General features: G+C 36.9%; 3 protein-coding genes and 2 long non-coding RNA genes across 6 annotated transcripts; 1 reads left to right on the forward strand and 4 right to left on the reverse strand.

Annotated features, from left to right (window-relative positions):
• Positions 1 to 646: 646 nt before the first annotated feature.
• Positions 647 to 3,104, reverse strand: LOC110877057 (probable caffeoyl-CoA O-methyltransferase At4g26220). Its single transcript, XM_022125214.2, has 5 exons — positions 2,945 to 3,104; positions 2,780 to 2,859; positions 2,547 to 2,691; positions 1,429 to 1,560; positions 647 to 1,107 (listed from the first exon to the last, which is right to left on the reverse strand). The coding sequence occupies exons 1-5, from the start codon at positions 2,981 to 2,983 to the stop codon at positions 817 to 819; spliced, it is 687 nt and encodes a 228-aa protein (XP_021980906.1). The 5' UTR covers positions 2,984 to 3,104; the 3' UTR covers positions 647 to 816.
• An 8,992-nt stretch (positions 3,105 to 12,096) lies between these two features.
• Positions 12,097 to 13,060, forward strand: LOC110877058. The gene is made up of 2 exons (XM_022125215.2): positions 12,097 to 12,291; positions 12,392 to 13,060. Exons 1-2 carry the CDS (start codon positions 12,097 to 12,099, stop codon positions 13,058 to 13,060), a joined length of 864 nt encoding a protein of 287 aa, XP_021980907.1.
• A 4,595-nt stretch (positions 13,061 to 17,655) lies between these two features.
• On the reverse strand, positions 17,656 to 20,542 carry LOC110874054. Its single transcript, XM_022122992.2, has 13 exons — positions 20,527 to 20,542; positions 20,397 to 20,471; positions 20,260 to 20,322; positions 20,118 to 20,180; positions 19,976 to 20,038; positions 19,718 to 19,858; positions 19,519 to 19,599; positions 19,389 to 19,427; positions 19,107 to 19,290; positions 18,878 to 18,940; positions 18,602 to 18,782; positions 18,172 to 18,438; positions 17,656 to 18,081 (listed from the first exon to the last, which is right to left on the reverse strand). The coding sequence occupies exons 1-13, from the start codon at positions 20,540 to 20,542 to the stop codon at positions 17,770 to 17,772; spliced, it is 1,548 nt and encodes a 515-aa protein (XP_021978684.2). The 3' UTR covers positions 17,656 to 17,769.
• A 365-nt stretch (positions 20,543 to 20,907) lies between these two features.
• Positions 20,908 to 21,669, reverse strand: LOC118481920. Its single transcript, XR_004866349.1, has 3 exons — positions 21,380 to 21,669; positions 21,035 to 21,293; positions 20,908 to 20,938 (listed from the first exon to the last, which is right to left on the reverse strand). It is a non-coding gene; the product is annotated as an uncharacterized LOC118481920 (long non-coding RNA).
• A 1,755-nt stretch (positions 21,670 to 23,424) lies between these two features.
• LOC118481922 lies at positions 23,425 to 25,358 on the reverse strand. Of its 2 annotated transcripts, none has more exons than XR_004866350.1 (3): positions 25,280 to 25,358; positions 23,529 to 23,585; positions 23,425 to 23,435 (listed from the first exon to the last, which is right to left on the reverse strand). It is a non-coding gene; the product is annotated as an uncharacterized LOC118481922 (long non-coding RNA). The 2 variants fall into 2 exon arrangements; XR_004866351.1 differs by having other exon boundaries at positions 25,266 to 25,358.
• Positions 25,359 to 26,703: the final 1,345 nt, after the last annotated feature.

Consider the following 26,703-nt stretch of genomic DNA (forward strand, 5'->3'; position numbering starts at 1 on the left):
AGACTGACCAAGTATTTAATAACCATATTTCTCAAAGTTTTAAGTTTTTCTAGCTGGCACGTTATCAAAGAAATCTATTCTACCCCATAATTGAGTTAGATAATCAACAAATTACATTAAATTCCGAATAATCGTCAAACTTTCTCCGTATAAGACCACACGGTTGTTTTGATTAAACTGGATTGAAAAGAGGCAATATATAGCACCTTGCTGTATGTTGTTTTTCCTTTTCTGTTTTGATGGAATAAAGTTGTTTCGTTGTTGTTCAAAAAAAAAAAATAAGACCACACGGTGCGGGTTTGGTTTGGTGGCGTTTATGCCTTTCCACGTCGCACACACCACCCGGGAACGGCGTTATGTGTGGGGCGGACTGTTTTCCACCAGCGTCGAGACAATGGTTGGGTTGATGTGGCATTTGTCTATTGGTATTAATGATTTCTTTTGAAATTAAATAGATTTTTATTAGTTTATAAATATAAAATCATAACAAAAAGTGTGCCACGTTTCGAATAACGCCACTTTTTCACGTCCCGTCCCACACCTCACGTTTTTGCACCACGCCACTTTTTTGACGCGTGCTTACGTGTTATCCACATGTCGCATAACGCCTCATTTTAAAGTCCTCCACACCGTATAGTCTAAAAACTTCTGAAATTATGTCTTTATTATTTAAAAGTATATTTATTGACTTGTTTATTTCATTTAAATGGTATCACCACATATACCTTACACCACAATCAAAGGTTAATAGGTATAAGGCATCATCAAAATAACTTCAACGGATCCATTCATAACAAAGAAGACACGACTCAATATCTAATAGACACGCCGACAAATGGTGATGCCATCACCTAAGGGAGCCATAGAGATCTTCACACGAGGGTCCATTGCAAGTGCTTTGTTAAACTGTAAAACACTAGTTCGCCCTTGTTTTAGAACTTCAGGAACCAAATCCTCGGACTTGGCAACAGATCCATACCAGAGCGTGTTGTCATACACAATGATCCCGTTCACCTTCACAAGTTTCACCACTTTCTCATGATAGTTAAGATAGTTTATTTTGTCCGCATCAACATATACATAGTCGAAGCTTCCTTTGTTATCAGGCTAGAGAGAGAACAAACCATCAAATTAGTTATAAAATCAAATGTAATGGGATGAAATGACCTATTGTAAATCCATTTTGCAAACATATCAATAATCCATTTTTATAATCTATTAACAACATACCATATATTGTTTTTAAATTAGGAAACACACGCACACATATATTAATATTTATTAATATTTATGTATGTATATGGTGTGTTTACATTTAATCGAATTGTGCTGCATATGTATCTAAACATTTATACATGTGTGCTTATAATTTATAAACTTATATAATAAAAAAAATCAATAAAATGTTACAAGTTAAAGAAAACATACATTTTCAAGTAGTTTATCAAGAGCTGGAATACCCTCTGATTCGATGAAGTCGATCTTGTGCTCGACACCAGCTTTTTCTATAACCGGCCTACCGATTTCATAATATTCCCGATTTACATCTATCGCAACAATCTGTATAAATTATAAACTTTAAATTCAAAGTGATCAAATCATGTCAAACATAACACCGAACATGATACGAGTCACCCTAATTGAAAGTAAGAAGAAAATTATTGAAAAGTATTGTTTCGTTTCTCTCATTTAGTTCTTGGAGTCTAGCCCACTCAACGGGTCTCTTGGGAGATTAGTCATCTCAAATTGGCTCTCTATCAGAACATCTACTAGAAGTTGCAAGATTGAACAAGTTACATGGGTCAAAACAACTTGTTGTCCTTCCTTTAGTAGACCCTAACATTTTTTGTTAATAAATAACTAATTTTATATTAGCATGTTTGTGAGATTAATAAATTCGTTTTTATTGTGTTGCATTTGTTCTTTATTTAAAAAAAAACACATAGTAAGATCCGTTCGTGTATAAGTAAATAGATCCAAAATGTTATCACATAAATTTGTTTAACCATAAATTTAAGTAAGGCTACAACCAACCACTGGTGTCCAAAAAATGAAAAAAAAAATCAATTAAAACTTACAACCAGGTTGTGGTGTCAACTTTGGTTGAGGATTTTTTTTAATATTTTGAAGATGCTACATGTTGGCTAGTGAATGGTTACTTTTATAGTTATGTTTTCCATTTTTATTTTATAACAATTAATTCTATCTAAAACATGATTTTCTTTAATAACTTTTTAATATTTAATTATTAAAAAAATCTGAATACAATATCGATATAAATTTTATCAAAAACCAAGTTCCTTCAAGAAAAGTATTTTTTTTAATTATTTTTTTTATAAAAAATGCAGTATCTTTGTTTTTCCACATGTACTGGTAATTATTTTTAACACATTTATGGATAAATAATAAGCATAAAAATATATATTTAATAAAAAATGTTTTAAAGGTTGGGTTGTGAATATGAGTAGAAGGTTGAGGTAGGTTGGGTTGGAAAAGGTTGTGGATGGACATAGCCTAATAACTAAAGCATAGCAAAAACCACAAACCTTGCCATCTTCAGGAATCGTAAGTGCGGTTAGTAGCAACGAGTAACCCGTATAAACCCCAAGCTCTAAGGTCTTTTTCGCACCGGTGAGCTTCAACAACATCTCAATCATCTGGCCCGCATCCGGTGAAGTACCCATAAAAAACCTACAAATCAAGATTCAATAACTCACGCAAGTTTCAAACTACACAAAATACAATATTCCTATAACTTGTTTTATGCGGTGAAACTAACAACTGATGTGAAGCGGTTAGCGCTCTAATCTCCTTCAACGGTTCGGGTTCCTGAGGGTAGACATTAGTCTCCAGGATGTACTACACGCAAAGCACAAGAAAGTTGGTTGATATAAAGATTTGAATTAACAAAAGTTGGATCAAAAGTTGTGTGAGCAAACCAAACCTTGTATAGCTCATCACTTTGCAGCAAACCTTTTTCCATTGCTTTTGGATCTGTGAGAAATGGTGTGATTTGTGAAGCTTTTTGAAGATATATATAAACCCAAGAGGATTAGTAGTGTGTTAGAGATAGAGTTTGTTACGTTAGTTAGTTATTTTATCTTGTTTGTTGTTTACATTAAATTCCGTATATATAACTATTAGCCCATTAATTATGATCTAAATATTTTAAAAAAAAACAAACAACAGTACAAAACTATAACCAGTGGCGGAGCTAGCTTACTAATTTAAGGGTATCCCGAATTTAATTTTTTTTTACCGTGCAATCATACAATAAAAAATGATAATCAATAAAGTAGAACAAATACCTCTCATAGCATGAAATCGTTCCATTACATCGTCATCTTTTGTTTTATCAAAAGTTTCTTTTTCAACCGCACAAACCAAAACATTGTTCAAACATTTCGGGCTCATTCGATTGCGTAAATCCGTCTTAACAAGCTTCAATTTAGAAAAAAAAAATACATTTTTCAACAGTTGCGGTTGCAACCGGTAAAACCAAAGCTAGCTTCACTACCCGATAAATCAAAGGACAAAAACTATGTGTTCCGGTTTCCACCGTAAAACGAGCAAGATTACTTATTCAATTATATTAGAGCATATATTGTATATATTTTGTATAGCATATCTTTGATATTGTTTCCATATTTAGCGTATTGCAATGATGTATATATTGTAACCTTTACTATTGAATGAAGGAAAAATTCACATTCCTATATGGTATCACGAGTCCAGTGATCAAAACCCTAAACCGTCGTCGCTCTCCCCTCCCTTCTTCTTCCTGTTGTCGTCGTAACCTCCCTCTTCCTTGCTGCCTCTCTCAATCTGCTCCTATGGAAACCAAGATTCACCCGGCCATGACGGTCAACAACATCAAAAACATGATTCCCATCACCCTCGAGGCCGAAACTTCTGACTACACCACCTGGACCGCCCTCTTTGAGGTCCACTGCAGTGCCTACCAGGTCCTTGACCACCTCAAACCCAAGACACCCGCTGCTGCCCCGGCTCCCGCCGCCGGCTCTGCTGAAGCCGCTGCCCTGGCCGAGTCGGAGGCCCTCTGGAAACGCCTTGACTCCATTGTCCTACAGTGGATTTATGGCACCATCTCTACTGATCTTCTCCGCATAATTCTCACCCCAGGCCAAACCGCTTGCGAAGCTTGGACCGCGGTTGCTGATCACTTCAGTGATAATAAAAGTGCTCGTCAGGTTCAACTCCAACAACAGTTCTCCAACATTCATCTTGATGCTTTCCCCTCCATGTCAGCCTACTGTCAACAGGTTAAGCATCTGGCAGACCAACTAAAGAATGTCGGGGCACCGGTTGACAACCAGCGTCTGGTCACCCAGCTCTTAAGTGGCCTGACCGACGCCTATGACAGCATCTCCACGGTCCTACAACACCGGGATCCCTTACCCGAATTCAGTGAATGTCGCTCTCGTCTTACCATGGAAGAAACTAAAAAGAAAGCTCAGGCCACACGCGCCGCCTCCGCCTCCGCCACCGCTCTCACAACCGCAGCCAGCCCTTCGGCATCGGCTGATCAGCCTTCTACCTACTCCTCTCGCAGCCGCGGTCGGGGTCGTTCCCGTGGCCGTGGTCGTTCCGGCTCTAGGGGCGGTGGTCGTGGTTACGGGGGTCAGTCCCAACATCCTTACATAGTTTTTCCCAACTCTTGGACGGCTCAGCAATGGGGTTCTCTCATCAATAACACCGCTCCTCCCTATGGCACACCGCCTTGCCCCTACCCGACCAACCCGCGACCACATAACCCCACTGCCGGCATCTTAGGGCCACATCCAAATCAAGCTCACACGGCTGCTGCATTCACTCCTACGGATATTCAACAGGCCCTCTACACTCTCTCTCTCAATCAACCTGACCCGCAAGACATCATGGATACGGGTGCAACGGGTCACATGACCACCCCCCAAGGTAACATCTCTCCGTTTATTTTTAATACTTGCACTAACAAGTTTATTACTGTCGGTAATGGCATGACCATTCCTGTTATCGGGCAAGGCAACTTCACCCTACCACCCCCTTACCCTCCACTGAAATTAAACAATGTTATGATTGCCCCACATCTTATTAAAAACCTTATTTCTGTCCGAAAACTTACCACCGACAACTTACTTTCTATTGAATTTGACCCTTTCGGTTTTACTGTGAAGGACCTCAAGACCAAGGCACCCCTCCTATGATGCAATAGCTCGGGCGACCTCTATCCGCTGACTACTCCTCTCCCTTCCAACACTTCTACTGCTTTTGCTGCTACCTCTCAAGATCGTTGGCATCAACGACTCGGGCACCCGGGCGCTTCTTTATTGCATTCGTTATCTTTACCTATTTCATCTACTATTACTAAACATAATAAAACTTTATGTGAACCTTGTGTTTTTGGCAAGAGCACAAAGTTTCCCTTTTATGATTCTCCCAATACTACTTGTTTACCTTTTGATATTATTCACAGTGACCTATGGACCTCGCCAGTGCCTAGCACCGGGGGGCCATCGATATTATATTTTGTTCTTAGATGATTTCACTAATTTTTTGTGGACATATCCAATTACGAATAAATAACATGTCTTCTCCATTTTTTCTCAATTTAATGCCTTAATTACCACCCAATTTGAAAAGAAAATAAAACAGTTTCAATGTGACAATGGGAAGGAATACTCCAATTCTTCCTTCCAATCCTTTTGCAAACAACAAGGCATGCAATTCAGGTTTTCATGTCCCTATACCTACTCCCAAAACGGCAAGGCCGAACGTAAAATACGAACTATTAATAATATGCTACGTTCGCTCCTAGCCCAAGCCTCTCTTCCTCCTAATTTTTGGCACCACGCCCTTGAAACGGCCACCTACTTACTTAACATCATCCCCAACAAACACCATAACTTCCTCACCCCTACCACTCGGCTCTACCACCGTGACCCAACTTATGATCATCTCCGGGTATTCGGTTGTCTTTGTTACCCTATACTTCCATCCACGACTATCAATAAACTCGCCAACCGCTCGAAACCTAGCGTTTTCCTTGGCTACCCACCTAACCATCGGGGCTACCGTTGCCTCGATCTTTCCACGAACACCTTCTATGTCTCCCGTCATGTACATTTTGAGGAGACGATATTTCCTTTTGCCTCCACCATGCCACCCGCTCCCCGGGCCTATGACTTCTTGTCTAATGGCCTTCATCCGCTCCTTTGGGATGGGGTTTCCTACCCCTCCACTAGCCCGACCGCTACCTCGCTCCCGACCCAAACCAACCCCTCCAATGCAGCCCAGCCAACTCCCTCTCCCACAGCCCAACCTCCCTCTCTCACCGACCAACCTACGGCCCAGCCCACTACTGCCCACCCGCAACCAAACCCAGCCCCTTCCCTCACCCGCACCACTGTTATCCCCCCATCAACTCACAACTCGACTACCCTAACTCCGTCCGCTCCCTCGTACACTATTCCCACCCGGACCATGCGCACACGCGCAATGGACGGTATAGTTAAACCCAAACATCCGTTCAACCTTCATACCTCTACCATCGTCCCTATACCCAAAAATCCTCAAGTTGCCTTGTCTGTACCTGAGTGGTTTAATGCCATGTCTGACGAGTTTAGTGCACTTATTAAGAACGAGACCTGTGAGTTAGTTCCTCGAACACCCGGCATGAATATCATCTGCAGCATGTGGCTCTTTAAGCATAAATTCAGGTCCGATGGGAGTTTGGAACGGTACAAGGCACGACTGGTTTGTGACGGTCGGAGTCAACAGGTTGGTATTGATTGTGGTGAAACATTCAGCCCGGTTGTGAAACCCGCTACTATTCGGTTGGTTCTTTCTCTGGCTCTCTCTCAAGCTTGGCCAATTCATCAGCTAGACGTCACGAACGCCTTCCTACATGGCAACCTCGCGGAAACGGTCTATATGCACCAACCCATGGGGTTTCGCAGTCGAGATTTTCCAGATTATGTCTGCCGTTTACGCAAGTCCCTCAACGGTCTCAAGCAGGCACCTCGAGCCTGGTACCAACGCTTTACTGACTTTGTCTTGTTGCAGGGGTTCGCACAGAGTAAATCGGATCACTCCCTCTTTATTTACCGGCATGGTCGAGACACTGCATATCTCCTTCTGTATGTCGACGATATTATCTTGACCACCTCATCAGATGATCTACGCAGACGTCTTATGTCTGCTCTCGCTGGCGAGTTTGCTATGAAGGATCTTGGTCCTCTGACTTATTTTTTGGGCATCTCGGTTACACGGTCTGGCAATAACATGTTTCTTTCTCAGCAGGCTTACACTCGAGACATCATCCATCGTGCTGCTATGGATTCTTGTAAGCCAGTCGCAACCCCTGTCGACACCAATCCGAAGCTCAGCGGTGCCTCTTCCTCTCCGTCTCCGTTTTCCGACTCCACCACTTACCTGAGTCTTGCTGGTGCTCTCCAGAATCTTACTTTCACCAGACCGGACATCTCCTACGCTGTTCAGCAGATTTGCATGCACATGCACTCACCTACTGAAGATCACTGGCATGCACTTAAACGTATCATTCGTTATTTACAGGGCACCTCAGAGTACGGGAAGAAGTCCTGCTCCTAATTTATCTCTTCTTGCGTATACCGATGCTGATTGGGCTGGATGTCCTGACACTCGTCGCTCCACTTCTGGATATTGCGTTTATTTGGGTGACAACCTCCTTTCATGGTCTTCTAAGAGGCAAGCCACAGTTTCTAGATCCAGTACCGAAGCGGAATACAGGGGTGTAGCTAATGTTGTTGCGGAAATTTGTTGGCTTCGAAATCTGCTGCTTGAGCTTCATCGACCATTGTCTCGTGCCACTTTGGTATATTGTGACAATGTTAGTGCTATTTACCTGTCTTGTAACCCCGTCCAACATCAGCGGACGAAACATATTGAGTTGGATATACATTTTGTTCGAGAGCAAGTCCAACGGGGGTGTGTTCGCGTTTTGCATGTACCATCGCGTTACCAGATTGCTGACATATTTACTAAAGGGCTTCCTCGTGTCCTGTTTGACGATTTTCGCTCCAGTCTCAACGTCCGGAAGCCTCCCGATTCGACTGCGGGGGTGTATTAGAGCATATATTGTATATATTTTGTATAGCATATCTTTGATATTGTTTCCATATTTAGCGTATTGCAATGATGTATATATTGTAACATTTACTATTGAATTAAGGAAGAATTCACATTCCTATAAATTATAATATTGTTTTGGGTCTTGGGCTAACTTTATCAATTTTATTTTTGGCCTTCTTTCAATTCTATTATTGTTAATTCGGGCTTAATTATTATACAAGTTTTCGGGTTGTAAAATATTTGGGCATATAAAGAAAAGGAGATTTTAGTAATATCAAGTATCATTTTTTTTGTTAAGAGTATTCTCGTATTTTTTAGGGGTATCCTTTGTATAAAACCGGAAAAAAAAACACTACGAATACGGGGTTGAGCCGTAACCCGTGCTACGGCTGCTACGACTCCTAACATTGTGGTTCCGCCCCTGACTATCACTATGTATATATAGTGTTACGTTTTATTGGTGGAGAGAGTCGGTGGGTAAAGCAATTGATGACACGTAACATTCACTAACGAATTTTTTTCACGCTATGTTTTTTTGTGTATATATATAATAGAAACAAACAAACAAAATGTGAGTTGGTCTGGTGGTAAAGCCTCCTTATTCTCCATCAATAAAAGATCTTGAGAGAGAAAGTGTGAAACAGATTGATTGAAGTTGGGTTGTTGCAACAAATGGTAGGTGAAAGATTCCATATCATAGCCAATCAAATTCGATAAGAAAGAATCAATTTTAGTGACGTTTAAAGGGTTTGGGTTCGATTCACACAAATGGAACCCATTCCACACCTTAATTCCCTCCTTTGCTATAAATGGCAGGGGTCAGTCTCACAATCCCTAAATGGAATATATGCTTACCCATTTCAATACAAGGAAAGATGCATAGATAACCATTTAATTTTTTTATCATATCCTATATGTTTTTCTATAATTTTTTTCTTTCATATCTTGTATATATATATATATATATATATATATATATATAGGCTAATTATAATGAGAAAACTCAGTCCAGTTGACTAAACCCTGAAAACTCTAATATGTGGCTAGGATTGATCCACGTTTAAACTGTTATTTGAAGAATGAGGGGCATGATAGTAATTTTGCATGTCTCACTTTTGACATGTATAGATGGCGATGGTGATGTCTGCACACGCAGACTTCTTTCATTTGTATCATACCCACCTTTTCATCTTGTCATGCTTTTAATAAATGCATGTACTTGGAGGAGACTTTCTTCTTCTCTATTTTCTTAATATCACAACTTTCTTCATCTCTCTTTTCTTCTCATCAGTTTCTTTCTCTTCATTTACTCACCATTTACTCATCATTGATGAGAACTTGCATTTAACATGGCTGATTTGAACAACCAACAACATCTAACTGTTGCCGGCGGTACGGAGGTAGCCAACCTCAATGATGATCCCGGTTCACCATTAAATGTTGTCCCACATAATCTTTCACTTCATTTTGCATTTAATGAAGATGAAGATGCTTTGGTTGAGGGTAGAGTTTCTCCAGATCCTGAACCTATTTCTTCAGCGATTACACGTGAGTGATTTTTTTTTCTGTTTCATTAGATGTACAGCTTTAAATGCTTGTGTAGATATTCGTTCGATTCATGTTGGTTCCTTTTTTTTTCTGTTGTGTAAAATAAGGATTTATTTGTTTAGTTGTACATTGGATTCTTGTTGCTTAACTTTTTTTTTTATGTGTAGCCTCAACTCTGAATCAAAATGGACTAGATGATGATGAAGATGGTGTTCAAGATTGTACTTTTACTCAGTTGTTATCAACAGGTCATTGTTTTTATCTATAGTTTAATTGTTGTTTGTAGTTTATTATTATTATTATTATTATTATTATTATTATTATTATTTTTATTATTATTGTTATTATTATTATTATTAAGCAGTTGATGTTTTGGGTAGTTTGGTTGAAAATGTGGTATTTTTTTTTCCAAGGCAAAAAACAAGTGTAACCATTTTTTTTAAGAAACAAGCTTTTAGAAAACATGTCGTTAGACTTGTATTAAGTTTTTATATGTTTTTGGAAACCAAGGTATTGAACTTGGTACTATGGTTAGGTTATATATGATAGTATGTATTGAAAAGGTGACACTATGGCATACCATAATAATAATTTAGCAAGTATACGTTAACAAAGTATGACATATGGTCACCATTAAAAAAATGCAATAGCATCTACACTTTTTGGCGTCATCAATAAAATGTACTTCCACGTTTTATTTGAATTTTTTTTTGGAAAAGGTGTTAATGTTGTATTTTTGGAAACTATAGTATCAGTTTGTTATGTTTTCATGTTACAAGTAAATTTGTGTTTTAACCTATACGTGCTATGATTTATTTAATCAATACACTTTTTCTAGGTGTTCATGCGGACGAGGAATTTTATGTTCACCACACACCCAATGGGACTAGAATGTGGTGTCCTAATGTTCCTATTGTTTTAAAGCCTGTTGTTGGTTCTGTTTATGAAACGTGGAAGGATGTGTTCAGTATGTACAAGGATTATGCTGTGTATTCTGGGTTTTCTATTCGTAAGGGGCAAACCAAGAGATGGAAGGGGGTTGTCACTCACCAGTACATAAGGTGTACTAAATATTCAAAACCACAGATTAAGCGTAAAACTGATACTTTGGAGCATTCAAGCTTGACTATTAGGCAAAGTAATTTCACAGTGACAGATTGCAAGGCTAGTATACTGGTTAAGTTTTGTGAGGGCAGCTCTACGTGCACAGTGGTAGGGTTCAATGAGCACCATAATCATCCGTTTGTTGAGCGTTTCAATCGTGACCTAAGTAGGACTTCAAGGAAACTACCATTTGCATCCAAACAGTTTATCCATAACATGAGTTTGAACAGAATTGGTCCGATTGTTTCTCACAGAGTTTTAGTGTCCCTGATGGGTGGACATCACAATGTACGTGGCACGCCAACTGATTTTAAGAACTGGAGCTAGTCGGTTAGGCTTTATATTGGCGATCGTGATGCGCAACTTGTTATAGATCGTCTCAAAGAAAGATCCGAGAGCTTACCAGACTTTTAGTATGAGTTTGTTGTTGAGAAAGGGCAATTGAGATCGATTTTTTGGGCAGACGAAATTTCCAAGATAAACTACGAGGTGTTTGGGGATGTGTTAGCTTTTGATGCGACTTATCACACTAACAAGTAAGGTTTTTGATAGTTGCACTTTTTTCCCTTTAACATACTATTTAACTTTTGTTTTTTTTTTCTTTGTCGCACAGGTACAACATGATTTTTGTTCCTTTCACAGGCGTTGATAATCATAAACAATGTGTGACATTCGGTGCTGGCTTGTTATTCAACGAAACCACTGAGTCTTACAAGTGGTTACTTGAATCATTTCTCAAGGCACACAAGAAGCAACCAAAGCTAGTTCTGACGGACCAGGATCCTTCAATGAAAGCTGCCATTTCAGAGGTTTTCACAGACTCTCAGCACCGCCTTTGCATGTGGCATATTATGAAGAAACTTCCCACCAAGGTTTTTATTAATTTATGAATCTATTTTTGAGAAGTTTGTTTTTGTTTCAATTATTTTAACAGTTTTTGTGTTTTCATTTGTATAGATTGCTGGAGACTTGTTACAAAACTCTGAGCTAAGAGCATTGATGCATCGTTTGGTGTGGAGTATTCACATGAAGCCATCTACATTTGAGACGCGGTGGCAACTTTTGATGGAGGAATATGGGTTACAAGATCACGACTGGTTGAAGGACATGTACTCAATTAGGGACCAATGGGTACCTGCCTACTTCCGTGACATCCCAATGTGTTGTTTGATGAAGACTACATCAAGATGTGAAAGCTCTAACTCAAGCTTCAAGGTCAACTCTTCTAGTGCTAACACACTAGTTCAGTTCATGCTATGTTACGAGACTAGGATAGACAATCAGCATTACAGGCAACGCGTTGCAGAGTTTAAAACTTCATCTAGTGTATTCATGGACAGTACTGACCTAGCTATTGAGAAGCATGCCTTTGAGTTGTATACACATGCAATTTCTACGGAAGTAAGAAAAGAGATATACAAGGGGAAGCTGTTTTGTTACATTGTAAACACGGAGGATTGTGAGGAAGGTTGTGTTTACTATGTGAATCAATTGGACAAACGTAACAATGCAACCAACACATTTACGGTAATTTTGATGTATCTTTATAGTTGCATTTTTTTGTTTTAAGTTATTCATTATGCTTTTTTTCATAGAAGCTTAATTATGTGTTTTGGTGTGTTTATAGGTTATACTTGAGTTGAGTAACCAGTCGGTTTCCTGTTCATGCAACAACTTCATCCGTATTGGATATTTGTGTAGGCACATTTTTTGTGTTTACCGGGTAAACAATATTGAAAGAATCCCGGCCCAGTATGTTGTTAAGCGTTGGTCTAGGGACGTGCTTCCTAAAAGTTTATTTTCTATTGAGAGTCGATATGGCGTTGACACTCGTCCACAAGCTGCTGCTAGAAGTCAGATCCTTGAGATCGTAACTGAATGTGTGGACGCATTAAGAAGCGATGTTGGAGGACTTTCCTCGTTCGCTGAGCAGATAAAGGAACTGAAATGCAAGTTACTAAATGGAGGACCAGTCGATGACGGAGCCAACAATGATAACTATGCTGCTGTTGAAGAATTGCTTGGTGTTTCTTTAGATGGGGACGTAACTCTCGACAACCCAGACGGGATCAGGAACAAAGGACGCGGCAAACGCCGGCGATTGTCTAGAGCACCTCAGGATGGAACGAGCAACTCTGCTGTCAAACCTCCCAAAACACCCAGGCTTTGCCGAACCTGTATGAAGTATGTGACTGGGCATGATTCAAGAAATTGCAAGAAAAAGAAGAAGAAGAATAAATCGGGTAACGAGGACGAGGACGAAGACTCAAGCTCTGCGAGCCAGGAGTCCACTTGATTTGGTATTTTTATGTTGATGTGTGTGATGTGCGTGTTTTGAAAACTTTTATGACGCCAGCTTTTTGGTCTCCATTTTAGTGGAGCGCAAGTAAACTTTGATCAACCCTTTTGGACATGCACATGTTTGCATGTGTAGATTATATGAAAGTCGATGCACATGCATATGTTTGCATGTTAGGATGTATGTGGTTTTGGTATGTCGTATGGTTTTTAAGTTTAATGACTATGTTTTAACTGATCAGTTGCATTATGAAATGATATCCCTAATGTTTTGTGTTAGAAGTAAACGTTGCATTGTTTGTTGAGATTAAGAAATGGGTGGTACTTAGCTGGATTTATCTTTTGTTAGTATGCTAATGATATTTTCGTTAGTATGTACCTGTTAATGCTATGTATTTTTTAGGTTTTTTTTTTAATGTGTTACATTTTTTTCACCATTAGTATTTTTGTAGATTCTTTGCTGTGTTTGAATCTGAGATTTTTCAATCTTATGGATTTTTTGTTTTTTTTTATACCATGTTACATATTTTTGTCGTTACATCCATTTTATGTATATAATTAGCTAGAAAAGGTCCCTTTTCGTTACAAAAGCCGTTAACAAAAAAAAAAATTATTAGCACATATAGTAGTTTGTGTTTTTTTTTCTGTTTGTATTTTTTGTACAAAACACTAGCCGTAGATACATTTTTCCATAATACATAGAACAAGATGTATCTTTTTGTTACTTTTCCCCTTATTTTCCTGGTGATGCATTTAATTTGTCATTTACTCTCATATCTAATCACCACCATCCTTTTTCATTATAAATAAGTTTCAGCACCCCCCAATGTGTATATCCCCAAAGCATTGTTACCTACTTATCACACACAAAGCATAACAATGCACAAGAGGCCATGTTTGTTTTCCAAAGTTCTGGATGTTGAGGCGATCGATCTCAAGCCTGAAAAAAATGAGTTCGTTAATGTTGGCAAGAGACTTCGAAAGTTTGCATCGACTCCAGTCGGCGTTGGCGATATTCCTGAAACAACCCCTCTACCCGCTATGCCCATACGCAAGCTTAGGGAGATTTTTACCAGTGATGGGCACCCCCGCGGGAAGAGAACTAGTTTTCCGACCCCCAAGGTTGAACCCGATGTGAAGCCTACGGCGCGAGCAATACCGAAGAACGAGCCTACTGTTAACGCTACAGTCAAGATGGAGCCAAGAGTAGTGCCCAAGGGTGAGCCTACAACATACCCAAAAAAAAGAGATGTTGAAGATCCCACAACCAGCGATTGGGTTGATGATGTCTCATGGATGAGTGAAATTGAGTGGGATTCATATTTCCCAATAAACATATCAGTTTCCCCTGTGCCAGCAAACCCTTGCAAGTGCAAAAAATGGTTCACATGAACAAGCTCAAGTAGAAATTAGGTGTTGTTGGTGTGTTTTTTTAATTATGTCGTTTTTTAAGATGTATGTATGTTTTTAGGTTAATTAGAAATTAGGTATAGTATCAGGTTATCAACATTATGTAAGGAGTAATTTATGTGTCTAATGTTTTTCTAATCTTTTTGTGGTGTAATATGTAATGGAAAAAAAAACTATCTACTTTGTGTGTTGTTACTTTATTTCTTTGGATGTATTATGTTTTTGGTTTATTTTAAAAAAAGTAATGAAAAGTTAAAAAAGTAGGAAGTAGGTGGACGTGGGTAATGACAAAAGGATATATTTACCATGGGACCCACAAATGGTTGGTTCATATCTTTATATTAGATCCATCATTTCAACTACAAGCTTCCAACTATCTCCATCTCCAACTACCCAAACTATATTCATCTATCTCTCAAAAAAGATGAAAAGGTGTTCATGTGGGAGGATTGCTGTTATTCGGACATCATGGACCGACGATAACCCAGGAAGAAGGTTCTATTCATGTCCATTTAAGGTAAAAGATTCAAACCCTGGTTTTATTAAGTAAACGTGTTTTCTAATCATGTTTTTTGCCCTTTTTTTTTTAATGTAGCCTAGCAACTGCCCTTTCATTGGTTGGGTCGACCCACCGATGTGCTTACGGTCAACTAGGATCATACCAGGTCTTTTGAGGAACATCAACAACCTGCAAGCTGAACTGTTTACCCGCGAACAAGAAATTCGGAAGAAGAATAGGGTTATATGGTTACTGATATTAGCGTTAGTGTTTGGCACCTTACTTGTTAGGATTGTTTGTTATGATTAAGAATTAGTTAGTACTTAGTTGGATTATGCTTATTAGTATGTTTAATGACTTTTTCTAGTATGTACTTGGTGATGTTTGGTTGAATCTGAGATTTTTCTATGTTATGGGGTTTTGGGTTTTGTTTTTTCCATATTACATTTTTTTCCCACTAAGATTTTATGTAGAGTTTTGATGTTTTGAATCTGAATTTTTTGTTGTTTTTTTGGTTCTTGTCTTTACCATGTTACATTTTTCTTTTGCCCATGATTTTTGTAAATTTTTGGTGTATCCGAGATACATTTTTTTCAGCGAGTTTTTTTTGTACATTTTTTTTATATGTGTGTTTGATCATGTGCCTTTGAACCTTCCTTGAGTATTTTTTTTCCCCAACAACATTGTATGTTTTTTTAGATTTGATCACGTGACTCTTTTTTATTTTTTTTATTTTTTTCCCTAAGGTGTGTAACCTATGTATGTCCTTTTTTTTTAAGATATCAATTTTTTTTAAAATCATATAATAATGACACGAATTATTGAATAAGATACACTGGGAAAAACATAGATTTATCTCAATAGTTGAGTACATAATAACTTCAACACTAGATATGGTAAACAACATAGGATAAGTAAAGTAGCCCCTATATTGCATGAGAGAGGGAAAATTGGGGCACATTTTTTTCACACCGATAATAGCAACATGATGTAAACACCACTATTTAGTCAAGAAACGATCTTGGTGTGCCATACTCAATTTCAGTGCTAAGTGGTTCTGGGCTAAGCTCACTCTCCCAGGGGTTGTGGTTGGCCCACGAGATAAGGGTGTTTTCAGAGTAACAGGAGTAATCATCATCTATAGGATCATCTTCAGGATCATCGATAGTTTTTTGATCAACTGCCGGGGAGGTCTCCTGGGTGCCGGTGACTGGTTTTGCTTGGTCTTCGAGCACTACAGATGAAGTTTTTTTGACGGGGGTAACTTGTGTGGTGAAGTAAAATGATCCCCAGTCAACATCCAAAAGTTCATCATCTAGCGACATCTCATCATGTGTTGTTGCTTCAGCTTTAGTGTTAGTAAGGAGGTCACTTATAAGCTTAGCATCGATATCCAGATTTTCTTCAACAGTGGGCGGCATTGACGGAATGCAAGGGGTTTTTGTGATTTGAGAACACTCTGGGTTGCAATCCGATTTTGGAGTTTGGAGTTCGAATGAAAGAGTTCTCCGTAATCGTTTGGTAACCCGTTTTGAGTTCGCCGGTGATGATGGACTAGACATAGTAAGGTGTTTTTTTTAGTTCTTTTTTATGGTGCACAAGTGATGAAACTAAATTTTACATTTCACCTTATTTTTATAGACAATCAAATGATGTTAGGTGGAAAAATTAATTATATTGTTTACATCAGTTGAGCCTACATCAGTTTACATCAACATTAAATGTACTACTCTGAGCAACATAGGAGATAATTATTTTTTTGATTTAATGAGTTTCAATTTTCTTTAAAGGTTCCGTTTTCTTTAAAGTTTTGGACTTTTGATTTTTGCGACAGGTGTATATATATATTTTATATTTTTATTACTACATGCAAAGAGTCAATTTGGAATTTATCAGATGTGTGTACTGTAGTTACGAAATCATGACAGAGATACATTAACAATGAATATACTTAGAGATAGAGTACACATATTTTTTCCTTTTTATTATTTATGCCTTTTTATTAGTCTAAACATTAATAAGTGACAAGTTTCCTTTTTGTCCAATTTAGATTCCCCATATTGGGGCAATTAATGAGACTGTACTTTTATATATTTCTTGGATATAGTGTTCCATATGTATGTACTTATGCAGTCACTTCCAAGTTGGCACAACTACTTTGTAAGACTTCACCTTTTTTTTATTTATAAAAATACTATAATAGTATATCAATTGAGTTAACATATAATATCAACGTTTCCCACAAGTACAATCTGAGAACTATGATGGCTTTTTGTCCATCTTAGATTCCCCATAACAACTACTTTATATATATTATTATAAATGTTTCTTGGATATGGTTTGGGGTACATGCGTGTACTTTTTTTTTTTTTTGCAGATTTGACAATTCAAAGCTGGCATTTATGAAAATATATTATAATGAGTAGTTAGGTTTTGCATAGTAGGTAACTCGCCCCTCAATTTAATATATATTGTTACATTTTTTTTTGGTACTGTTTGTTTGTACAAAGAAAGGTATTTTTTTTGTAACAAAGCAATTCTGTAATGATAGTTATGGCCGTTTGACTAACGCTAATTATTATAGCAAAGAACACACATATTGATAGTTATGGTCGCTTGTCAAACTTTCCAGTAGTTTACTTATGCTTCACCAAAATGTTTAAGATGTCCGGATCAACGGCAGACATTAATAGTTAGATACATATAGGCAACTAACAAAGTACGAGTTTAAATTGTTTAAGTTGTACACCATAGTCCCATCCACAAAAAAACATAACATTACCATACGGATCAGCAACTTACACTGATAATGCAGCATCACGAACCTTTGCCTTCACCACATTCACATCACAGAGTAGTATGCGTGTAGCGAATTTTTTTCGGAGGGTAAGAATCTGTTTTTGCTTTTGTTTCCAGTTGCTACTAAAACCACATTCAAAGTGTTTACCAACGCCGTTAAAATTTTGCATGTGGTGCATAAGGAACACTGCACTATCCATTGGATGTGCACTTGTCGCCCAATGGATATCACACCTTTTAATCTTGGCTGGTGCAATTTTATCCTTTAACGGATGTTTGCAATGCTCCAAATAATTGTCCAGCATATGCTTCTGTTAAAAAAAAAACGATAAACTAATCAGTTTTTGTATGAGTTCTTGTTTTTCATCCTAATGTTTTTATGGGAAAAGAAAATGACTAACCACTTTGTATGGTGTATCTTTTTTGTAGTAGTCTTGATGATCCCTAATGCCAGCTAAGGGTGTGCGATCAGGCTTGTGGTCTATGACGGTTATTTCACCGTTTTCCAGATCGAAAACAAGCATGTAATATTCATCATTCTCGAGGATTGGAAAGAAACCCATTTTGATCCCAATGAAATCATATGCGCCGCCTATGACCATCCTTTCGCCGAACGTTTGCATACGTTCATCATCATCACAAGTAGAATCCGTCAAAAGCCAGCTGTCCTGTTTTTTTTCCAAAATAAGTTTGTGTCAATAAGGTGGTGCAAGCCGCGAATCACCCATAATTCAAAAGATGCATTTAGATAGACATACTTACAACGTTCCCAAAGACTTAATAAATCCAAAATCACAGTCAAAGATCAAGTAATACAGTATGAATACTTACTATCACAGTTGTGTTAAAATAAACCCGCGTTGGGCAGCCGTCGGTTCTGTCAAGTTCTTCAAAATTCATCACATCTACCCAAGCATCAACTACATCAGAGCAGACCTTCACTTCCCCCCTCAAAGTGCGTATCAGCGTTTTTGTGAGTTCTAAGCCGTATATACTCTCGAAGATAACATCTCTGCGCAAGACAATGTTAGATATGTAGATTAGATTCTGGATATCAAGAAACTAGGCCTATTATGTTTTATGTATATATTTTATAGGTGAACTTACCCAGCAGATTGACCAAATTTTTTTGTTACCCCGCTAGACAAGGAGATGACCATTCCACGTGTCCTGTTTTGCGAAAAATCATATGCAGTTATACACTTAAAACATAATAGACTATTTAAAAAAAAAAAACATACTATTTGGAGCAAAAACATTCCATAATCTATCAGAGGACCAAAGTTTTGCATAATGTAACAAGTAATATTTTTAATATTTCTAATTTGAAACTTACACTGAGTACTTCACATCGAATAGAAAATCCCAAATACGCTGTTCTTCCGTTGTAATGTCTATTCCCATTTCGTCTTCATGGTCATCACGTGAGCCGGCGAACCTACCAACTGGTTTTCTTCGTCTTGATTCGATTTCCTTTATCCAAGGATTACGTGTGATATCCTTTTCAGCCGTTCCCTTCCCTGATCAATTTTAGTTATTGTTTGTTAGTTTTTAATAAAAAAATGCCAAGTTTATTATAATATTCGAAAGAAGTAAAAAAAAAACATGTAGAATTCACCTTCTTGATTTTTGTCATGCGTATCATCGACATCATCACCTGCAATTTTTTTTTCATATTGATAAGTCGGGTTATCCGTTGTGTACAGAAATAACACATGTTAATTTTTTTTTGAGGAATTATGAGTCACCTAATTCGGTGTCTTGTGTGAGCAGGTGAAAGGTAGGCGCATCAAACAATCCTTGCATGTTTTGTGTTTCGTTGTTCTTGTCTTTTTATATTCATTCACATGTACACAGACACATACGTGTTAGTTTGTTTTGTGTGTGAGTTGGTTTTATTGACTTTTCTACACTTGTGACGGGTTATATGTAAGATGTAAAACTTACTTGTTGTAGTTATCGTCTCTTGATCTTTTGCCTCATTTTCTTTGTTGCCTATGTCTCCACATGTAGCATTTTTTTTTGTAGTGGCATCTCCGCATCTTTCTCCATCTATCATCTCTGGTGTTTTGTCAGCCCTACCCCGATCTATTTATTTTAATGTGGCCACATACACACATGTTACGCTTAGTTTGCATTTTTAGGACATACATTTGGTGGTTTACTACTTAACGTTTTTGTTAGGATTGTCATCACTAAAGTTACCTTTTGCCGACACATCATTCTTCATTTGCTTACCATCGCCATTCCCCTGATCATTGCCAGATGCTATATACGTTTAAAAAAAATAGTATCAGTTTATTATCACCCAAGACGTTTTTGTTAGGATTGTCATCAATAAAGTTACCTTTTGCCGACACATCATTCTTCATTCGCTTACCATCGCCATCCCCCCGATCATTGCCAGATGCTATATACATTAAAAAAAATAGTATCAGTTTATTTATCACACAAGACGTTTTTGTTAGGATTGTCATCACTAAAGTTACCTTTTGCCGACAAATCATTCTTCATTCGCTTACCATTGCCATTCCCCCGATCATTGCCAGATGCTATATATGTTTAAAAAAAATTGTATCAGTTTATTATCACACGTGCGTGTATTATACTTTTTTTTGCACCTTACCTTTTTTCAGTAAATCATCACTCGCTGCACTGCGTTTTTTATTTCGCACATCCACATGATTCGGTTTATTTGAATCTGTCAAATCTCATTATATTTGTGTTAGAAATGAATGGTTTTAAAGAGTCAGTACATGACCCACGATACATTAAATGTACCCTAAGTTTTTGAACTACTATACATAGGCATTTCTAATTGCACTGTTATTTTTTTTTGGGAAAATGTAATCAAAATGGAGCTTGTTAATCCATATTTCAAATAAATTTTTAACGTGTAGGAGTAAATTGATTGTACGAAGAACGTAAAAAAGCACTTTTATGGCTCAACGAATCTTAACGAATTACGATAAGTATATTCTTCTTCCAGTAAGTCTTTCCAAAAAAGTTATCTCGAACTCTATTTTTTTTAGCTACAAATACATATGAATACTTTTTTTGTGTAAACGATTATTTGCAAAATAAAAAAAAGATAAATATTTTTTGTAAAAAAGGTCATACCATTGATCTTTGCCACAGCAGCCGCGTTTGGCACATCATCTACAGGGTCTGCATTTAAAAAAAATTATTCAAATTAGTAACAGCTTGTAGGAAAAACTGAGTACATATTCAATGAAGTGATACATATCCGTTTTCCCGTTGTACCTTCCGTGTAATCATTATCTGGGTTTTGGACTGTCTTGTTAAGAGACATGAGCACCCCAGCAATTTTTTCCCTTGGGGAATCAGGCCACAGCGATACCCTTGTTTTTTTTGAGTGTACAATTTTCTCAAAGCGTTGTATCAATTTTTTAACTTGCTCGTTGTCTGGATGAGCATTGAACACTACTTCCAATTTTTTTTGCACCGTAACTCTTTTCGCCTCCATCACGTCCAAATGTTTTTCTATCAATGCAATCTCATTCTACAAACAAAGTTATAAAATACATTTTTAACCAATTTTCGAAAGAACATAATTACTTTGTAATTGGTTGTAATTATTAATCTTACACTCAGAACTTCATCATTAGCATGTAACTCTGTTTTCCTTGGATCCCGTCTAACCACACCAACTTCATGCAAATCCTCTCCACCAAAGCCACCTCTTTTTATCTCAAACCGTTCTCTTTTTTTCAGTTCGTATTTGCTCCAGAATACGATTGGGTATATTGTCCGGTCAACTGGAAATCCTGTGCATTTAACTCTGTCGACATATAGTAACTGTGTAACGGCGAAAAAAAAAACAAGCGGTAAGATAACAAAACAAATGTTGTATGCCTATATTGTTAGTAAGTTTTGTTAAACAGGCCACTTACAGCCAAAAGTGTGAGTGGTCCAGAAAATGGAGATTCAGGATCAGAACTCTTCCAGCCATCTTTACATGATTTGATTTGTTGGATCAGATAGGCACACCAATTGATTTTACTAAAATCCGTGTCTCCTGTAAAAGTTTTCAAAATCCACTCTTTCATTCGCCCATTTTTGTTACACTCAACCATGACGGTTAAGAATAACATCAGGAAGTCCAGTCGGAAATGAAAACTGTTGGCTTCATCACTTGTGAGTATAGATCGTGCCAGGTTCGTTGGTGCCACAAATCGTTTACGATATCGTTTTCTCCATGCTTCAACAGCAACATCAAGCTTTGAATTTGTTCGTACATTTTGCATGTCTATGCCCTTCTTAGGAATCCCTAGAAGGTCATGGACAGACTGAACATCAACATCTATTGACCCACATGGCAATTCAATAGCCATTTCTTGTGGGTTAAAGTGGTCCACAACATAGTGGGCAATTTTTAGAGGTATCCCACTGATGTTGAATGACAACATTTTTCCAAAACCCATCCTATTAACGTCTTCTTGTTGGTTCCTCGTTAGAGACTTGATGCATTTGAACAACTGCATAGGTGACGAACGTGTTTTTAGTTTAGGCCACTTATGCGTCGTTTTTGCGTGTTTGCCACTTCGGGTTTCCACCCGATCATGTTTTACTTTTTTTGTTTTTTTAACAGCAATTGCATCCTGTTTTGGTAGAGCTGTATCTGCACTCATCTGTGAGTCACCATCTGCTGAAAATAAGATAACAACTTTTGGTTAAGATTTACATATTTGATAAAGAAGGAAAGTAATAGTGGGGTGTGTTTACGTACTTATTAGTTTCCTTTTGACATTTTTCTTTGGTTTGCTATCTTCACGCCATCGCTGAGCTGTAAATATACATTTTTTTGTAAATAATTAGCATTAAAGTACATAAGACAAGTATTGAAACATATATTCATTTTATTTTAGACTCTCAAAGATCATGTATAGCACAGTTTTGTACCTCCTTTTGTACGTGTTGCCAATATACATTTTTTTGTAATTAATTAGAATTAAAGTACATAAGACAAGTGGGCCTAAGACAAGTATTGAAACATATATTCATTTTATTTTTAGACTCTCAAAAATCATGTCTAGCACAGTTTTGTACCTCCTCTTGTACGTGTTGCCGGCCCGTCCTGATCACCCTCGCCTTATAAATGTTTTACAAAGTCATGTACACATAAATATTAGATTCAAGATGAATGTAACCAAAGCTTCCATACATTAAAAAATGTACCTTTTTTTCTTTTCTCAATGTTTTCCATCGGAGTGTCCAAGTCACTATCTGGTAAAACTGTGGCACCATATTTGTTTTATTATTTATATAAAGCATTACTATTAGACAATCGAAAGAAAAAAAAATGCTTTTTTACGTACTTATTAGCTTTCTCCTGCGTACCTTCTCCTCACAATGTGCATCCTTAACTACATTTTGTACAAGTTTTATATAGATCACGAACTAGTAACAACCTTTACCAGAATATATATTAAAAAAAAAGAGTAATTTTAAACCTTTTCTACCCCCCCTTGTCCGCATTGCTGGTCCGCATGTATTAGTATCCGGTGTCACTGTTTTTTAGAAAGCTTATGGAAATTAGACATAACATGACAAACAAACATGTAATGAATTAAAAGTAGTTACGTACATATTTGTTGCCTGTTTTTGCGCTTCTCAACCATCGGGGTATCACAAACCTTTTTAGCTGCATTTTTTATTTGTAGTCAACATCAATAAATACAAAATGGTTTTTAATATGTAAGCATAATTGATCATAGTTTATCTAATTTATAAGCACCTGTGGTCATTTTTATTGTCGGATTTGTTTTGCTATTTTTAGCTGTCACAACGGATCCTGCAAAAGTATGAGATAAAGAGGCAGTCAATATATGGACCACATATCACCAGTAGATAACAAATATCGCATACCAATCAACAGTAGATCACTATGCCCCAGATCAGTTTATAGCAAGCAGAGTTTTTGTTTCCTTAGAATGAACAAGTACACACTATAATTTTTTTTTCTCATTCAAAATTAACCCACAAACCACCCCCCCACCACCCCCCCCACCCCAAATTGATCATGTGTTCATCCCGAAAAAGCCCTAATGTCACCCCTGTCATTAACAGAAAACCAGATGTATGAAGTAACCGAGCACTTTGAAAACTGCTCTTTGACCCTTTAAAACTATATTTTTGTTTCAAAGATTTTTCATATGTACTTTTTTTTATTTTGTCAGATTGCTTCAGAAGGTCTCAAACATTAAGATCACATCTAAAATAGTTTTTTTGTATATTTTCCATGTTTTTTCCGCGTGTGCCCACTCGAATCGTTGCCAACTCAGAACGTTTTTTTCAATTTGCAAGTACATAAATATTAGATTTTAAAAAAATGTAACAAAGAAACTTTTATACGTAAGAAAAAACATACCTTTTTGCATATTATCCATGGTTTTCCCGGGTGTGTCCAAGTCACTGTCTGATGTAACTGAGACAACAAGTTTGTTTTATTATTTTTTTCCAAAACATAAATGTAAGACTAGTGGAAAATAATCCTTGTACGTACTTATTAGCTTTCTTTTTTGCAACTTCTTATCCTGATGCGCTTGCTTATCGACAACCGGCGTACGGCGAGTCTTTTTAGCTGCAGTTTGTTAATTGTAAACAACATTAATAAACTAATTTCCAATTGAATGCATAAGCATAAATTATGAAAGGTTTGTAACTTTAAACACCTGGGCTCATTTTTCCTTGGATTTTTAGTCGTAAATGCGGATGACTGCAAAATGTCACGTATGCCAACAAAGCATCAGTTTACACATAAGAGCAATATGTCACGTATGCCAACAAAGCATCAGTTTACACATCAGACGACCATTATTCGGACAATATTTATGCCCTTTTTTTTATTATCATCAGAATTCTTGATTTTTTTTTACTTATCATTTCTGATTATGTATTGATAAACCGCGAATAGCCGTTTTTTCTAATTACAGATTATTAGTGTAATTTATTTTCTCAATCAAATAGAAGCAAGAAACATATACTACAAAAAAATTGTGATGTTCAATACTTCCAAACATAGACCCCCAAAAGTCAATTCATTTAGAACCACACACAAACTCTAACCCTTATAAAAATTAAAGAAACAACATTAACAACAAATCATAAGCCTTTAAAAAAAAAACCAGAAACAACAAATCTACGAAACACACCCAAACCTGTATATATAAAAGTCCGGATTCTACATAAACAAAGGCTTACAAAATATATAAAAAAAAACCTTCATTTTGTACCCCTCCCCCCCCCCCCAAAACAAACCAGTTTAGTCGGCACCAGGCTATGCAAATGGAAGAAATTTTTTTGGGAAGAACCATGTCTTTTTAAGAAAACCCAAATGTTATTTGCAGAACATAATCCCCATAAAGTCCATTCTTTTTAACATCCTTCATTGTTATGACGCACAAGACTAAAAAAACCATGGCAAATTGTGAATCTATTTGACACTTACATAATCAAAGAGTAAGTAAAAAACCTGAAACGACGTACCGGAACCCTAATTATTCCGGCGAACGTTCTTTTCTTCGGTGATTGTTGGAAAATCTGCGTTGATTGATGAAGATTCAAGAGACTCAGTGATGAAGATGAATGCCAGAGCGTGAATCTCAGGTGATTTTGGGGTTAATTTCAGAGGTTTGTTGAAGACTACAAGAGAGAGAGAGTTTTAGGAAATTTTGAAGAATTTGAGGGTTGTGAGTCTCCGGTGAGTTTTGGGTATTTTGAATTTTTTGTAGTCTGAGATAGGTTTTGTAGATTAGGGGGTAATGATGTAGTTGATGTAAGTTTGATGTAAACTTCTTACACCATGCAGTCTTTATTTTGATATAAGAGATTATCAATTTCGGCTTTCCCATATTGCCCCTCAAGTACCATCAATATATTAAAAAAATGTAGAAAAGCCATTCAAAATCCAACAATGAGAAGATTAAATCTCAGCCATCCATGGAGGTTAATCAATGGCCATTAATAGGTTTTCAGGGTTTAGTCAACTCAACTGGGTTTTCAATTTATCCTTGCCCTATATATATATATATATATATATATATATATATATATATATATATATATATATATATATATAGGCCAGTTAACGTATAATACGGCTTAACGTACATCACGTACGACAGATAATTACGCACGTTTATTTGAAAATCACGCACGTTATAAACTAAAAAACCCAAATCACGCATGTTAGAAGACATTAATCACGCATGATGAAAACATTAATCACGCATGATGAAAACATTAATCACGCATCCTATACACATAATCACGCACGTTGTCGTACGTGATGTAAGTTAAGCCGTAATGTATTTTACACTTTTCATATATATATATATATATATATATATATATATAAGATTAGGTTCATTTGTAAACAATTTCTTGAGAGTGAACTAAGTGAACTAATCTTGGTACTTGATATTTTTTAGATTAAAAGGGTAAGATTGATATTAGACAAGTACTTTTAATTAAAATCGCTTAATCTCCTATTACATTAAAGTTGCTTCATAGAAAACGCATCAAATTTGCATGTACCGAAGGAAAAGATCATGGAAATAAAGGTCGCTAGTAATTGTGTACTTCAATAGCAATTTGGTAGCTCGGTAGCTACTTTAAATTTTGGTGCAACAAAGTCGCTTGAACTATTGCTATGGTTCAACCCGTCCGTATATGTAGTAATCATCTTGTTTAATTTTATAATCAAATTTAATACTTCATTTTCACAGAGAAAATGTCGTTCTTCAAAGAAATCTTTATGTCTTATCCGATTAAGGATTTTGTATACCCACGAAATACTTTAATTTGAAAACGAGTTTTCATGATAAGAAAAGTAATCAACAATTCAACACAATTATGAAATCTAGAAAACCTACTTATAACAAGTGGAATGTGTTCAAGTTGCATGAACA

This window comes from Helianthus annuus, chromosome 9 (assembly GCF_002127325.2).
Source record: "Helianthus annuus cultivar XRQ/B chromosome 9, HanXRQr2.0-SUNRISE, whole genome shotgun sequence".
NCBI classification, from domain to species: Eukaryota; Viridiplantae; Streptophyta; class Magnoliopsida; order Asterales; family Asteraceae; genus Helianthus; species Helianthus annuus.

Coding starts and splice junctions, on each gene's coding strand:
- LOC110877057 (XM_022125214.2), bottom strand. CDS start 2,983: ATGGAAAAAGGTTTGCTGCAAAGTGATGAGCTATACAAG. Junction 2,860..2,944: donor AAAGTGATGAGCTATACAAG/GTTTGGTTTGCT, acceptor CTTTGCGTGTAG/TACATCCTGGAGACTAATGT. Junction 1,561..2,546: donor CGATTCCTGAAGATGGCAAG/GTTTGTGGTTTT, acceptor TAATTTATACAG/ATTGTTGCGATAGATGTAAA.
- LOC110877058 (XM_022125215.2), top strand. CDS start 12,097: ATGGACAGTACTGACCTAGCTATTGAGAAGCATGCCTTTGAGTTGTAT. Junction 12,292..12,391: donor ATGCAACCAACACATTTACG/GTAATTTTGATG, acceptor GTGTGTTTATAG/GTTATACTTGAGTTGAGTAA.
- LOC110874054 (XM_022122992.2), bottom strand. Junction 20,039..20,117: donor GAATGATGTGTCGGCAAAAG/GTAACTTTATTG, acceptor AAACGTATATAG/CATCTGGCAATGATCAGGGG. Junction 19,600..19,717: donor AGAGACGATAACTACAACAA/GTAAGTTTTACA, acceptor GAATATAAAAAG/ACAAGAACAACGAAACACAA.